This window comes from Penicillium citrinum (genome assembly GCF_028827155.1).
Source record: "Penicillium citrinum strain IBT 23319 chromosome Unknown utg000009l:1.0-4274883.0:1.0-4276374.0, whole genome shotgun sequence".
In the NCBI taxonomy this organism is placed as follows: Eukaryota; Fungi; Ascomycota; class Eurotiomycetes; order Eurotiales; family Aspergillaceae; genus Penicillium; species Penicillium citrinum.
Genome location: NW_026622694.1, coordinates 3,203,145 through 3,216,286, shown reverse-complemented (window position 1 = coordinate 3,216,286; position 13,142 = coordinate 3,203,145). Strand labels below are relative to the sequence as shown.

General features: G+C 49.1%; 4 protein-coding genes across 4 annotated transcripts; 1 reads left to right on the top strand and 3 right to left on the bottom strand.

Annotated features, from left to right (window-relative positions):
• Positions 1-99: 99 nt before the first annotated feature.
• Positions 100-1,130, bottom strand: N7469_010676 (COP9 signalosome complex subunit 7; the record flags this gene model as incomplete). The annotated part of the gene is made up of 2 exons (XM_056649581.1): positions 100-800; positions 872-1,130. The coding sequence occupies 2 exons, from the start codon at positions 1,128-1,130 to the stop codon at positions 100-102; spliced, it is 960 nt and encodes a 319-aa protein (XP_056496712.1).
• A 1,115-nt stretch (positions 1,131-2,245) lies between these two features.
• On the top strand, positions 2,246-5,833 carry ctpA (Cu(2+)-transporting P-type ATPase CCC2; the record flags this gene model as incomplete). Its single annotated transcript, XM_056649580.1, has 1 exon — positions 2,246-5,833. The coding sequence occupies one exon, from the start codon at positions 2,246-2,248 to the stop codon at positions 5,831-5,833; it is 3,588 nt and encodes a 1,195-aa protein (XP_056496711.1).
• Positions 5,834-7,597: 1,764 nt separating this feature from the next.
• On the bottom strand, positions 7,598-9,151 carry N7469_010674 (uncharacterized protein; the record flags this gene model as incomplete). The annotated part of the gene is made up of 3 exons (XM_056649579.1): positions 7,598-7,692; positions 7,764-8,410; positions 8,527-9,151. The coding sequence occupies 3 exons, from the start codon at positions 9,149-9,151 to the stop codon at positions 7,609-7,611; spliced, it is 1,356 nt and encodes a 451-aa protein (XP_056496710.1). The 3' UTR covers positions 7,598-7,608.
• Positions 9,152-10,011: 860 nt separating this feature from the next.
• On the bottom strand, positions 10,012-12,775 carry N7469_010673 (uncharacterized protein; the record flags this gene model as incomplete). Its single annotated transcript, XM_056649578.1, has 4 exons — positions 10,012-11,092; positions 11,184-11,946; positions 12,008-12,506; positions 12,662-12,775. The coding sequence occupies 4 exons, from the start codon at positions 12,773-12,775 to the stop codon at positions 10,012-10,014; spliced, it is 2,457 nt and encodes an 818-aa protein (XP_056496709.1).
• Positions 12,776-13,142: the final 367 nt, after the last annotated feature.

Below are 13,142 nucleotides of genomic sequence, written 5' to 3'. Positions count from 1 at the left end.
TGTTGGATCTCTAGTAAAGAAATGGTCATAAAATTCATCAGCAAACCTCAATAGAGGTGTGAATTGCATCTGTATTTTCTTGGGGCCTGCAGATAAACCTCAGGCTTTCCTCCCCCCAAGTATGCGCTTCGAATGCCTACTTCCACCACGAGACGCCGGTCCCTCATCAAGATCCATTCGGGACCCAGAGTCGTCGCCTTCGCCAGATTCCCAAAACCCATCATCCCGATCAATATGGTCGGCTTCTCTCTTATTACCTCCCACCCCACCACTTGAGCCCCATCGTCCAGGAGCCTGACGTCCAAATGAGCCTGGTTTTCCCCACGATGACCCTCCGGCAGAGGCATTGTAATTAGAACTACCTGCTAACTTTCGTTGTTCGATCGCTTCCTCTAAGCATTTTTGATGTGCCTGCTCCTTGGCGTGACGGGCCGACGCATTCGACTTGACCCGCTCAATCTCGGCCTCGAGATCAGAGACCACCTCTCCGCACCGGGCCTCCCACTCTGTCAATAGGGAAATCATATTTGGGAGAGACTGTGGCTGTACATCACGGAGGGGCGCAACTGCCGTGACGTTGACATTTGGTGGGGTGGTTGCGGGGGATAGACGGGCGGAGATGAGGTTTTCGTAGATTGCAGTAGTGACGAGAGACTCTAACTCAGCGGTTGATGAGAAAGAAAGTGCATTCATAAGAGATGGATATGTGAGGGGCTCGGCGGTTGCAGCGAGAGAGAGGAGAGAGAGAAGGCGTAGTTTGAGAGTTTGTTCACTGCTAAGTTTAGGGAGATTGGGTGTAGCTGCAAGGCGTTCATGTTAGCTCCTTATTGCTTCTAGCATCTAAAAGCTTAGGAAATACTGGAAAATTCACCTTGATATTCCTGCCATGTGCCCCAAGCGAAGATCTGTAGTAACTTCAAATAACCTTGATATTCGGCGGGGGTGTCTGGAGAGGCCAGTGCTTGAACGGTTTCAGTTTCGAGTAGTTCGGCGAAGACATAAGTGTGCGAGTGTGATGTGGCATTTGTGATGATATTGGCCACATATCGTGGAGAAGTCGCGCTGTTCGAGTTGGCGAGGTGGATAAATGGTTGTAGAGCCTCCAGAGCTCGGGCGTGTGTTTGGTCCATGATATGTGGACAATAATCGAATCCCCGTCAAAAAGAAAGGTGAAGTGTCAGTGCAATCGGCAATTGCAGCACTGATGTGTAAGTTTGCGGAGCACCAGTGTGATACAGTGAGCTCAATTATGTTTATGTACCTACTAAGTGATGTCGTTCCAAGTAGGTTGTTGGATGATAGTTTGGAGTTGCGGAGTTGGGGGAATAGAGCTATAACTCACCGCTTTCTGATTCCTGGCGTGTGATTGGCTCACCTTTCCATCTTATCGATTTGTTCATCCGAAATGCCAAGATCAGCCCAATCTTACACCAAAGTGTGAATTATCTACATATCATATTTGCTTTTGGCAATCACCTCCATCTTGTCCCCGATGGTGTCACTGGCATGATTTCTCCATGGTTCATGCTGGTTCCCCCGGTTCGTCTTATGTGCAGGTCAGACTCACATTGTGTGTGAATTCCGATCCTCCGAAGCCAGATCCACCTAGTTGGACTCAAAGAGACTCTTCACTGGGAATCTGAAACGCTGAAGGGGTATTTGACAGCCCTTGACAGCATCTGACACACCGTTTATTGTTTCACGGGTCCTTCCAGTATATCCCTCCAATTTCTACAGTGATATATCTGAAGATTCTGGGCATCTTGGTCTTCCCAGGATTGGGAATTGGTCCGTGGCGCTTGCATATTTCTTCCTTTGAATTGGTCTGCAGGGCGGAGTCACAAAAGGCGACGCATTCCACAACGCGGCGGAGACGATCCCGATCCACTCCAGGCGTAATCTCCCTCTTTTCTTGTTCTAGTCTCCCTTCACTTCTCTTGTTGAATTGTCTCTTTTTAGTCCCCTTCTCCCCTTTCCCTTTCAAGGGTTCCGGCCTTCATCGGTTGCTTTTACTTTTGTTGGCTGCAGCCGCTATTGTCTTGTCATCTCTTCATGCGGGAATGATCTGATCGGACTAAGTCGATCCGAGGGCATCCGTCACTTTAATCTTTATCACGCTATCCTCCCATCCTTCTAGAGATCCCTCGTACTCAGAAGGGCCACCTGTCTTCTGTGACAATATCCATAAAGAACTATCGCCCTCATGCAATAGTTTTCGCCGTCTTCTGACGTCCTACCCTTCCTCATGTCCGCCGATAGAAGTGGCGCGCCTGATGCGTTAACCGCCGAGCGAATCCCCGCCATGGCGACAACTACTGTCAAGATTGATGGAATGACTTGCGGAGCATGCACATCGGCTGTAGAGGGCGCATTCAAGAGTATCGATGGCGCTGGCGATGTCTCCGTCAGTCTTATAATGGGTCGCGCAGCTATCCAACACGATCCCTCAATCTTAGCCCCCGCGAAAGTCGCGGAGATGATCGAAGACTGTGGCTTTGATGCTGTAGTTTTATCGACAGAAGAACGCATTCAAACAGCAGACGCTGTATCCTCCGTCCCCTCGTCGGCCCAATCTTCTACGACGACTCTCGCTGTCGAAGGCATGACTTGCGGCGCATGTACATCTGCGGTGGAAAGCGGTTTAAAAGATGCCACCGGTGTAAAATCTGTCAATGTGTCATTATTGTCGGAGCGCGCAGTGGTAGAACATAATGCAGAGGAAATCTCCCCGGACCAAATCGCAGAGCTCATCGAGGACCGAGGCTTCGGCGCGCGTGTGATAGAAACAAAGGTTTCCGCTATTTCTGAAGCTTCGTCCACTCTCGCCGACACCACTGAAAATAAGTCCGGTAATACAATAACTACCGTCGCTATTGGAGGCATGACATGTGGCGCCTGTACATCCAGTGTCCAGAATGCCTTTGATAACGTCGAGGGTGTTCTTCAGTTCAACATAAGTCTTCTGGCCGAGCGTGCGGTCATCATCCATGATTCGTCTATCATCTCAGCCAAAGATATTGCCATGATTGTCGAGGATTCTGGATTCGATGCGTCCATTGTTTCATCTGAAGCGCAAGAGCCACTCTCCAAAAAGACGCAGCAGCTCAATTTAAGTTTACACGGCCTGCGAGATGCCGCTTCCGCCGTGGCATTGGAAGAGCAGCTCCACCGTCAGCCAGGAATAAAATCCGCCTCAATCAACGCGACCAATAACCGGCTACTCGTGGCTTTCGACACATCGGTCATTGGGATTCGACCTGTCATTGAAATTATCGAAGCAGCAGGGTATAATGCCCTGATCACTGATACAGATGACACCAATGCTCAGCTTGAGTCGTTGTCGAAAACGAAAGAGATTCAAGAATGGCGACGAGCTTTCACAACCTCGTTATCCTTTGCCATCCCCGTGTTCCTCATTAATATGATCTTACCAATGTACCTACCTAGCCTAGATTTCGGCCGTTTCAGACTCCTCCCAGGCCTCTACTTGGGAGATCTGATATGTCTTTGTCTAACGATCCCTGTACAATTCGGTATTGGTCGACGCTTCTACGTCACTAGTTACAGATCCCTCAAGCACAAGTCCCCGACTATGGATGTCCTGGTCATTCTGGGTACTTCGGCTGCCTTCTTTTACAGCTGCTTCACTATGACTATGGCTCTATGTGACGCCGACCATGCGCGGCCCAGTACCGTCTTCGATACGAGCACCATGCTGATTACGTTCATTACTCTGGGACGGTGGCTAGAAAATCGTGCCAAGGGCCAAACCTCTGCCGCTCTATCCCGTCTAATGTCCTTGACGCCGTCAATGACCAGCATCTATGAAGACTCTATCGCCGCCCAAAAAATGGCCGATAGCTGGACGCCTGTAGGCACACAGGAGAGTATCAATCCGACTCTGACTGATGAGGCCACGGTAAATCAGAAGGTCATTCCAACCGAATTGATCCAAGTTGGTGATATTGTCATTCTTCGACCTGGTGACAAGGTTTCTGCCGACGGTGTGGTGATTCGAGGTGAAAGCTACGTCGACGAGAGCATGATCACTGGCGAGGCCTTGCCCATCCACAAGAAAAAAGGCAGCAATGTCATTGCCGGAACTGTCAATGGCACCAGCTCTATTGATTTCAAAGTCATTCGAGCTGGTAAAGATACGCAGCTTAGCCAAATTGTCAAATTGGTTCAGGATGCCCAAACAAGTCGAGCGCCCATTCAACGCATGGCTGATATTGTTGCTGGTTATTTTGTGCCCACTATTATCGGCCTGGGGCTGATAACCTTTTTTGGCTGGATGTTCTTGAGCCATATTCTGTCCAACCCGCCCCAAATTTTCCAGTCAAAAGACGGCGGTGGTCGAGTCATGGTCTGCCTGAAACTCTGCATTTCAGTCATTGTTTTTGCTTGCCCGTGTGCCTTAGGCCTGAGCACTCCTACCGCCGTCATGGTTGGCACTGGAGTGGGTGCAGAGCATGGTATCCTCGTGAAGGGAGGTGCCATTCTAGAGGCTGCCACCAGGATCACACACGTTGTTTTTGATAAAACGGGCACATTGACTACTGGCAAGATGAGCGTCTCTCAAGCACAGATCGAGCCTCATTGGACTGCAAATGATTGGCGACGTCAGCTGTGGTGGCTCATTGTTGGTCTCGCAGAGATGGGTAGTGAGCACCCCATTGGCCGCGCCATCATATCCGAAGCGAAGACCGCATCTGGGAATGCAATGGAGGATGGTCTGCCCGGAAGTGTCGGCGATTTCGATGCCTGTGTAGGCCAGGGTATATCTGCCACTGTTGAACCTACGTCAAGTGTCGAGCGAATTCGTTACCAAGTCCTCATTGGGAATGCCGAGTTCCTTCGGTCAAAAGACATTGCTGTCCCCGCATCAGTGGACCCAGACTCCGCCGATGTCCAAGAATCTTCAAGGTCCGCTGTGAGACCTAAGCCTGGCACTGTGTCCGGTGTCACCCAAATCCACGTCGCAATTGACAACCGATATGCCGGAACCATTTCCCTATTGGACAGCTTGAAACCCACGGCTGTTGCCTCTGTAGCAGCTCTTCATCGCATGGGCATTTCAACATCGATGGTTACCGGTGATACACTATCTACAGCACTTACAATTGCTTCTGCTGTTGGTATCTCATCTGCCTCGGTCCATGCGTCTGCCTCGCCAACCGATAAGCGTGCCATCATATCCTCTCTCCAATTGAATGGAGAGCGCGTTGCTATGGTCGGTGATGGAATCAATGATTCCCCGGCCCTAGCAACCGCATCCGTGGGAATTGCTCTGGCATCAGGAACCGATGTGGCTGTAGAAGCGGCGGATATCGTCCTGATGCGCCCAGATGATCTTCTCCTCGTTCCAGCCAGTCTTTCCCTTTCCCGTACGGTGTTTTCCCGTATCAAATTGAACCTGGTGTGGGCATGTTTGTACAATGTCATTGGCCTACCATTCGCCATGGGAATTTTCCTTCCTTTCACAGGAATCATGCTTCCTCCAATGGCAGCAGGTGCTGCCATGGCTCTCTCAAGTTTCTCGGTCGTTGTCAGCAGTTTACTCCTTAAGCTCTGGCGTCGTCCATCATGGATGAATACCGAAGTTCTCGAGAAGGAGCTGGGCTCTGGTGCTATTCCTATGATGGGCGCACGTCATGGTCGCAAGTCAAGCTGGTGGGTGTCTGCAAGAATCCGTTCAACTGGCAGTCCCACTCTACTACGCCGCGTAGGTGACACTGCCTCCGCGCTTTGGTCAACGGTCACCGGTAAGCGGACCGTCATACGTGAGGATGAGGGATATGTACCGCTCCAAACCGTTGATTCTCCCGTTTGATCATATTCCACCTCTGATGATTTTGATTTATATCTTATGTGTCTTCTTCCCGGTCTGTTTGTATTTCTGCTCCTGTCGGTGTACTCTGGTTTCATGATACAAGCTATGGCGTTGATGAGATTTTTCTTATATGTTCGATACCTCTCTTGCACAAATGCATTGAAATTGTTATTATAAAATCAATTTAAGCTTTCAATCTGATGAACCGAAGTTAAGGATTCGAACCATCATCTACTCTTCTACTGACGCAATTCTCCCTTTCTTTCCTGATAGTCCCATGGAGCTCACGATCTCCTGCAAAAATAAGAGCAGACTGGCCATGGGTAGATGCTCTTGGCCAGTCTGCTCTTAAGTGAATTAATTGTGCATGCGTTTTGAAAACAGCATTTCTAGCTTCTAGCTTCAACCCTGGCACAGTTTCCAAATACTGGAATTAGGGATTCTAAAAACATACATGGAATGATATCTAACGTTGACCGCGGTCTCCGACGGGTTTAGTAAGAATAGTTACTTCATGTTCTCGCCTATCATGATCTTTGAGTTCTACTAATAAATTGGAATGCACTTTGTCGTTTTTGATGAAGAGATTCGTGACAATCCATTGTCATGGATGACTTCGGAATGTAGCCATTCACTAGGAGATAGTCAAAAAGATATCAAGTACACCATTGGTTGAGTGCACGCAGCCACGCACACCAGGGATGTCTCGGCATGACCGTGTCAGCGGGCAATCCGGCGTCCAATCCATCACCCGCTAACCCCAACCATTGACCGGAGTTTTTGACCGGACGATGGACAAAAGACCAACTTGGATTTGAAATTCTGCATGCATTAAGGTCTTGGTCATTCAAAGCGAGGCAATCCTTGAACTGTTGATCTAGCGGCCCAATATACTCCGTCTAAATTTCAGTGGTCGGCTCGCTAGCCCTAACTGCTGATACATCTAAATGACTTGGCTGTTGCAAGCCACATCGGAACTTGACCGTAGTCCACTCGCGAGTCTTGCCGTGAATACCTAGAACGTCTGATCTTTGCTTTGAGGACTTCACAAGTGCCGAAGACGTAGTGACCTGCTGGTTAAACGAGTGGTCGATGTTTTGCAAGGCATCGGCAAGCGAATACTAGGAAGTAAAGACTGGTGAGACTGGAAATGCCAATCTGTGAAGCTCGACATTTCTAGCATCTAGCAATAGATGACGATATCACTACAGGAAAGACATTTGATTTCATCTATTCAATCAATTTGCTGGTTTAAGCCAGCGTAGAAAGGCCCAGGGCCGACACGACAATAAATACTCAAAAAGCTCGTCGGGAGAGCCACGCAGGTAACAACAGAGAACGAAGAGCTCAGTCCACTCCAAGACCATCACAAAGAAATAGGAAACAATGAGGAAGAAAGGAAGCCAACCAGTACAGCAGTGGAAACCTCAATCAACGCGCAGTGAACAGCATAGGCAGGACAGAATTGTAAACAAAACATTGAGATAAATCGTATTCGTCTCGAATACTTTGGGTTCCCGCCTACCTAACAGATTAAACAAGAAAGCAAAACGCAAACGCCGTCCTATTGATGAAGCCGGGTATATCCAGCACCGTAATGCAACATGTACTGAGAATAAAAGGGAAAATAGGTCAATCAAACAGAGAATAGAGGGTCTTGAGCTCGTCGGGGCATCAGGTCGGCCTCGCCCATGCCCTCGTCAATGAGAAGGAAGACATGACATGGGAAAAAAAATAATAAAACCTGCTTTTTGTTTTCGAAGTCGAAGGGCGTCTTATCTCGCACCGATTCCGAACATGCCAACGCCGTAACTTCCACCTCTCTCAGAAAGAGGAGTGGAGACCTTGGAAACATGATCCTATTATCCAATAAATGAGTATGTCGACCTTGAGAGCAGCATATGCTAAATGAGATTGAATGTTGTTTTACCTTCTTTCGTTTCTTCTTTCCGGTTCCCTCGCCATTGGAATGATATCCGGTGTTGTCGTCTTCGTCATCATCGGCGTAGCCTTCGCCGTAGCCAACGAAGCTGTTGTCATCATAGTGTCTCTTCCGACCACGACTGGGCCGATTTCGGTTGGAGTCCTGCATTGCCGCTGTGGACGTGGTGTTTGGAAGGGCAGAGCGATTAACTGGAGTGGGTGCTGCTGCCTTTTTGCCATTATCACCGGAGCCCTGGGTTTTGGCAGGTTTCTCATGGCCCAACACATCCTCCCAAAAGTCGTTATTCGGCACCATTCCGGGCTCCAATTGCATGGCCCGGGAATGGATACTCTGCAAAGCAGTGTCAATGTCAGAAACCTTAATCTGCTTTCCGTGGACCTTCTGATTTTGCCATTCTTCCTCTGGCCACATGGTGAGATGTCGGAGACTGCCAGGTGCTCCAGGTTCCTGCTTCACCGGTTTATTTCGCCCGGCAAGTCCCAACCCTTTCAACTTTCCTTCGTACGATTTCCGTAACCGATTGATCTTCTCGCCCGTAACGGGGTCCATGCGTGCTACCGATTGCGCGACTGAGCCGAGCCCGTAGAGTGAGATGAGATCAAAAGATGGATCCGGTCCAGTTACAGTAGGTACTGTTAGATGAACAGAAAGTGAGTGTTAATAAGTTTGAGTTCCAGAATTGGCAAAGGGCAGGGCAATCATGCAACTGCGCCTGTGGCAGTCATGACCAAGTTCGGGGAATTCTTACAGCTTTTGCAGAGGTGGAAAGCCGAAGTAAAGTGGTTCTGAAGCGAATCTAAGCCGAGGTTTTGGACATCGCTCCGTGTCACAGGTTCCTTATCCACATCCATGGCGTCTCCGTCAGTTTGTTCCTTAGCAAAATCTCGCACACCTGCGCCAGCCCCTGTTGTTGATTGTTGTCGTTCGTGATCCGTTTGTCTGTGTCCTGAATTTTGTTGCTCTGAAATCTTCACATTCGAAGTGGAATTGAAAGATTGATGACCTGCGTCGTCGATAGATGTCGCATTCGCATGCTGTCCACTCACGCTACTTGCAGGAGTAGGAAACGAGTTTGTCGTACTCAGGGTCGGCTGCTGGGAGACCTGTGTTGACATGGGCGTAGATGAAGGTGGAGATGAGGTGCTGGGTAGTTGGGTAGTCGCCTGATTCGGTGATGTTTGGGAGGATGTGAAGTTGGAGACATGGTTCGAATCGCTGACCGACATCAACGGAGGCGATGTCGGGGTCTGGGGGATGTGATCCGAAGAGATAGGAAGCTGGCGGTTATCTTTGAGAAGTCCGGCAGCAGGTGAAGAGGGCGAAGGAGGTCCGACTCGGAAGGTTGTTGAGGGATCGCGCTCGCGCTCAGACATGAAGAAACTTGTGAAAAACGAATCCGCAAGCGTCTTTCAAGCTGAGTTGATATCCGATCCACCGGTGTTGAGCCCGAATCGCAAGCTTTAACAAGAGCGCTGGCGCTGATGCTGAGGGAGGGGGCAGCCGGTCGACTGTTTCGTCGCTCAAACGACAGGCGAGCAGGTCGTTCCACGGCCGAATCAGATCATATACATTCCAAGTGACTGACTTAATTCCACACACGAGGAACTGAGAAGGTGGTTGATGGTGATGGTGGGTGGAGGAGGGGGGATAATGGTTGAGATGCTGGTCGAAGACAGCGCTGAGATGGGGAGGCAAAACGGCCCGGTCACGTGCATGGTGTCTCTAGGCTCCGCTCGGCCTCAATGCGGCTTTGCTTCCCGACGGACCTTTGTCTACAATGTCATGCTTTAATGTATACATATTTACGAGGAGAATGCTTCTCCAATGGTTTCAAAAAAATTCCTTTGCGTGTCTGAGTGTCACAGTGAGGCTGGTACATTATTTTACCACACTACTTGAAAATTGGGAACTACTGACTCGTGCAAAGAATTGTTGCAAGTTCCCATTCTCCATGACGCTTTCAAACATCAATGGGTCAGAAGAAAGAGCACTCAGTGAATTTCTAGATTGGTTTACTACAGACCGATCTGGTCATAGGCTAGTACATGAGTAGAAAGCGTAGAAGATACTATGAAAGAGACCTGCTCATCCAAAAAAGCGAAGGCCAAAAAAAAAGCCAACATACTAGAATCCCATCGCCAATGCTCCTATGATATGCCATGGCTCTTCAAAAAATGAAACAGGAAAATATGTGGGAAAATTATTATAGTGCCATCAAGTAGACGTGGCTATCTCATGATTGATAAAATGCGTTTGACTCGCGAACCAACTGGGCGGACACATCCGGGATGTCATGCTCCAACGACGCCATTAGCTCAATCTGCTCTTGTTGGCTTAATGTGCGTTCCCGCCATGGTGGGATCGGGAATGCTTCATTGAAATACTGAGAATATTGGTCTCCAATAGATGTCGTCCATTGCATGGGATCGACGCTGGCATCTGCATATGCCAAGTGACCGGCGGTTGTAGAGGCAAGGGAGAAGTGGGGGTCCCAGCCCTGTAGCCCAGGTACTATCGAAGGAATCGTATTATAAGGTGTTGTGGGGTCGATGGATACATCTGGGTAGAGTGTCGTTGGTGCACAGGAGGCTTGGGTTGTGAGGTGATTGGGCTCTCCTGAGCCGTTCGAAATAGGCTGCATCCCAAATGGCGGTGCCACAGCAGCAAGTGGCGCAGATTTGAATGGGTCTGTGGTAAAGGTCGGAGGTGTTGGCTGTTGTAACGGTATCGTCGGATCGGCAGATTGACCTCTTGATAACGTGCCAGTTGATGAGGTATCTCCGATAGAAGAGTTGTTATTATAGTAATTCTGGTGAGAATAAAATGATGTGGTTGTTGAGCTAGACGGGCTGGACATGGCCGGAGGTGTCATCACACCCTGAGAAGACGTGGGAGTCGGGTGGCTTGAAGGGGAATGTACAACAAACGACTCTTCGGTGCTGTAGGCTTTCAAGCAGGCAGCGACTAGGCGCTTGTATAGAAGCAAAGCCGATTGGACACCCGGCCATCGTTCAGCAGCAAAAATAATCACCTCCAGAGCCATGTCCAGATGACTTTGCACCTCCTCTACCGGGTGCTCCTTTCGAATTTCCGGATATGAAAGCGTCCAGAGGACAGTGTTCAGGACCATGAAAAGTGATTGGGTGAAGATCCAAGTCAGATCAACGGAGCCAGTAAGCATCTGTTCTCGATGCATAGCAATATTGAAGGTGGCAGCATCATAACAGATCTTCGCAGCATTGATAGACGGCTCTGGTATTTGGGGCGATGGCCGGTACATAAGAATGACAATGGTATTCCGCCTCCCTTGAAACCTGGAAAGAAATATCGGTCAGCGAAGAAGGAAAAAAAAAGTAAGTTAAAAAAAGGGCCAAGGGAATATTCAGAAAAGGTGATAGACTATACCATTTGACGTTCAAGCCGCTGCCGTCATCATTTTTAGGGCAAGTTGCCATCCATCGATCAATTTTGGCATTCATTTGAGTAAACCAGGGATCTTGGTCGTCGGCGGGTGTCTCCTTTCGATTCAGATAGAGTGCTCGGCGCCCTTCCAGCTGAAGCAACCGCATTTTGAAGAAATGCACTGCAAGGCATTTTGGAATGATTGGTTTCGCCCCAGGCATAATTCCTTCGCTTGTTATGTATCGATCGTCTACTAGTTCGAAAAATTTGACGTCGATATTGTCGTGAGTGACACTATAGCAACTGGAACGGCCAAGACTATGCGAGAGTCCAAATTCCATGGATATAACAATCCAGAACAGCCTTCGCCGCATATCAATCTCGAGAGGGTTCAAGGCCTGGCCAGAGGAGGATTTGGTGATGGTGGCTTCTTCAGTCAAGCCTAATTCTTGGCATAATTTCACGGCTGTACCAACAACCCAGTACGCGGCTGTGCGCGTTGGTGTGAGCATTGAGTATTGGGCAATCAATACTAGGCATTGAAGGGCTCTCAAGTCCATTTGCTTCAGAGTGCGCTCGAGAAACGGAAGGGCGGCCAAGTAGTAGCTATCTGCGAGACCAGCATAGTCAGGACTGAGTTTTTGCATGCTGATTGCAATGACCATTCGGAGTTGAAAATTGTGACATGGATCGGTCGAGCCATTGAAGACTTCCTCAACCTCTTGCCGGAAGCTCGGTTCGTGCAAGGTTGGAAGGAGTGCTTGTGCTAAGAGAAGTCAGCTACAATCCCAAATGATGACAGCATGACGTTGTGACACTTGTACTACCTTTCGCTACAAAGAGATCAATCAATTTGTATGCTAGGTTTTGCGGGGGCAAAGTATCTTGCGGTATTGAGCTGATCATTGGATAGACTTTTGAGGTGGGCTTCGAGTCTTCTTGCGCAAAGGCAGCTTTGATTTCATGGGCGGTTAATTCGGGCACCACATCCTTGATACTTTTAGAGTCGGTATTTTGTTTGGCCAGTTCCATGACTAGTCGAGTGATAGCGATCCCGCTCGAAGCTCCCAAGTACCGAGGCTCATCATTGTCTTTAAAGCGGATGCGACCAGCACCCCGCACCATCAACTCGGCGTCCGCGGCATGCTGGATATCCTTTTCGGCTCGGGCAAGTTCTTTCTCCAGGGCACGGGCTTTCTCTCTCAAAGATACGATATATGTTCGTGGAATAGTAGCGTCTCTCGTCGAGTCATAATAGACACACTTGGCGTTGCTTCGTTCGCAAGGGGCACATCGTGGGATTCCGGGATCACATCGGGATTTCCGCTACGCAGAACAGACAAAAAAAAATGTTAGTCACCAATAATAAAAGCTTTCCTGATCTGATTCCGGATCTTGATATTGATCTCGAATATGTGGATCGAAGAAATTTTGAGTTCGATGCCGCGGGGAGGTCTTGGAAGGTTGCATTATCAACGTACCTGTCGACACCTGGTGCAGGCAGTCAAAGTGTGCGCGATGCGACCGTCAGGTGGCTCAAATAAAGGAGAATCTGGCGATGAATCGCCTTGCAGAGTAGATGCACTCTGGCTCATAATGTCACAATTGAGCGATGACCCCAGGGCCCGCAGTGACTGTTAGAGGGGAATAAAGAAGATCACATGCGATACAAATGGTGTAGGATGAAGCCGTTTACGGCGCGATTGATCGGTCCACCAGGTACTCTTGGCACAGTCGACATGATCCGCCAAGAAGACGAGGGAGAAGGGAGGGAGAGGGGGGGGAAGAGAATTAGAAGGTGTGGGGGTCCGAAGTGAGAAAGGAAAGAAAAGAGTACAGGGTGAAATGTATGATTCAAGAAGCGGGTAAATCCAACGGTCGGCCGATTCAAAGGGGTAGCTATCAGCACCTCATGGTGGGACACTCACTCACCCTCACACCTCGGTCCAGATCTAGATCGAC